Source organism: Gymnoscopelus braueri (genome assembly GCF_963280865.1).
Source record: "Gymnoscopelus braueri genome assembly, chromosome: 2".
NCBI lineage: Eukaryota > Metazoa > Chordata > Actinopteri > Myctophiformes > Myctophidae > Gymnoscopelus > Gymnoscopelus braueri.
In genome coordinates this window covers 46748058-46750557 of record NC_137604.1, presented here as the reverse complement: position 1 = coordinate 46750557, position 2500 = coordinate 46748058, and the positions used below count along the sequence as shown (strand labels likewise).

General features: G+C 44.2%; 1 protein-coding gene across 1 annotated transcript in view; it reads left to right on the top strand.

Annotated features, from left to right (window-relative positions):
* Nucleotides 1–2500, top strand: part of tll1 (tolloid-like 1) — a 59750-nt gene that overhangs the window by 20668 nt on the left and 36582 nt on the right. The window contains exons 2-4 of the mRNA XM_080417422.1: nucleotides 223–348; nucleotides 716–799; nucleotides 1434–1607. Of these exons, the coding sequence (XP_080273548.1) occupies nucleotides 223–348; nucleotides 716–799; nucleotides 1434–1607 (384 nt within the window). The remainder of the gene's footprint in view (nucleotides 1–222; nucleotides 349–715; nucleotides 800–1433; nucleotides 1608–2500) is intronic.

Below are 2500 nucleotides of genomic sequence, written 5' to 3'. Positions count from 1 at the left end.
GTTAGATGTTTGAAAAGAAAAAAGAATAAGAAGAAAAAGAAAACCAAAACAAACTTACATCCTTAAATGCCATTGAATAGTAAATGATTCACTTAATTAACAACTACGGCGTAGGCCAGGTGACAAGATTATGTACTTGCTGCTTTGATGTTGGCTTTGATGTTAGAATTGATGATGATGATGATTATGCTGATGAAGGGGGTGTTTTTCTTGGACTTGCAGCTGCGTTCTGGGGGGACATCGCCCTGGACGAGGAGGACCTGCGTATGTTCCAGATCGACAGGACGATAGACCTCACCCAGCAGCACACGCACACACATACACACTCCCGACAGGGACACACCACAGGTGAGAAGCACTACGTTGTGTTATATATACTGTCTGTGCGTAGTGGTAGCGCCTACCCATAATCCTCTGATCCATAAATCCTTACAGTATGCTTCGTTTGGTATTGGTCCATATTTTATAAAGCTAAATTAAGGTCAAGGAAGCTGCCCTCAAACCAGGTGGTAGTATGGTAACTCAATCAATAAATTTTGATTCGGTTTTAGTCTTTTGAATCTTATAATATTATTCTTCTCTTCTCTTCTCTTCTCTTCTCTTCTCTTCTCTTCTCTTCTCTTCTCTTCTCTTCTCTTCTCTTCTCTTCTCTTCTCTTCTCTTCTCTTCTCTTCTCTTCTCTTCTCTTCTCTTCTCTTCTCTTCTCTTGTGTCAGGTGGCCTGGAGGAAGAACATGAGATTGCCAAGAAGAGAAGTTCATTATACCTGCTGCTGGAGAGGATACGTAGATTTGGTTTTGGTATGGACACTGCACTCTTACACAGACTTTACCTACACATTCTCTCTCATTCAACTCGTCACACACTGACACTTGGGTCTGGGTATGTTTAGGGTAGTCAGAGTCATGTTAGTGGTGATGGAATGCAGATGTGAAAGAGAAGGTGATGTTATTATCAATTATCAAGGGTCATGTTTAATAAGTTCACCAATAACCTGGGTACACACATGCCAAATGCCATGCCTAATAATAACTGATAACTGTTCATAGCCGTTGGGTTTGAGTGTGGCGTGTGCCTCTACACTAACACATGCAGATATGGAATGCACGCACGCACGCACGCACGCACGCACGCACGCACGCACGCACGCACGCACGCACGCACGCACGCACTGTGTTTACTGTATATGCAAATTCCTCACAGGAATTAAAAGTCTCATATACTTCGTTGTATGACCAATAGCGGAAATACACAATCTACCAGCTCGCAACCTGTCACGATGTGACGTGTTGTGAGCTTACAGGTGTGCTACAGTATGTTTTTGCAATTTGTTTGTTTAATTTATATTTATTTATATTTGAACATTTGCCATGTAGGGGTGCCAGTGTTATACTGTGATTAATGGTAAAGATTCCTCTCTCTCTCCTGTCGTAGACTATCTGCCCAAGAACCTGAGTGCGGAAGCCAGCAGCTGGAAGCTGCAGGCGGGTAAAGCTGTGAAGCCAGGGGCCTCGGTGCGGAGCCGTGTCCCCCGTGCAGCCACCTCCAGAGCAGAGAGGATCTGGCCTGGTGGGGTCATTCCCTACATCATCGGAGGAAACTTCACCGGTAAAGCCTCGCGTTATACTTCGTTGCTGTCGGGCAGAAACCTCTTATCTCCATATTTTAACTTTTTGTGGGTTTGTTTCGTAAATGAATGCCCTACTTGATCATACTACAGTGTCACACAAAAGCATCAATAGTAGCAGATCTTCAAGCTCGAAACAGATCTGCTACGTTTGCTATCTTTGAATTTGAATCCTGAAAAGTAACTGTTAACCCCTCAGAGTGTAGAAATGGAACCAAATGGCGTGTAACTGTTAAATGAACACTGGATTTTACAGTGCATGCAGCAGGGACTGAAGCGTCACTGTATTGGTCACTTTTTAGATTGTATTGTACTGTTTTTCCTTGAGCTTCCTTGGTAGTGGGTATAGTTTTTTTTACGGATGTTTGCGAATGCGGAAGGAGGCGCGGCGAAGCCGCGCCTCCGACCAAGTGGAGCTTACTATGTAACTCTGCTTGGGTTGTGTCTCTGTGTTGTCTCTGTGTCTCTGTGTGCATGCACTGCCTAGTAGAGGGCCAGAGGGCGCCAGAGTGCAGGAATTTAGACACAGCCTGCAAAACACACACACACACACACACACACACACACACACACACACACACACACACACACACACACACACACACACACACACACACACACACACACACACAATGTCAATGTTCTCTCCCCATCACGGTGAAATTCTCTCCCCATCACGGTGAAATAACACGGATTACAAGTCTGTAAATACACAATATTTTCGAGCTGCGTTCGCTTCCAGCATTCGCTCGTCTTACTTGTATATGTCTGTCATTGTTATTGTCCTGTTGTTGTTACTGGCAGAGCATGTGTAACATTTATTTGTCTCTTCTCTTGGCAAGTTCACACTCGTAAAAGAGACTTCAGTCTCATT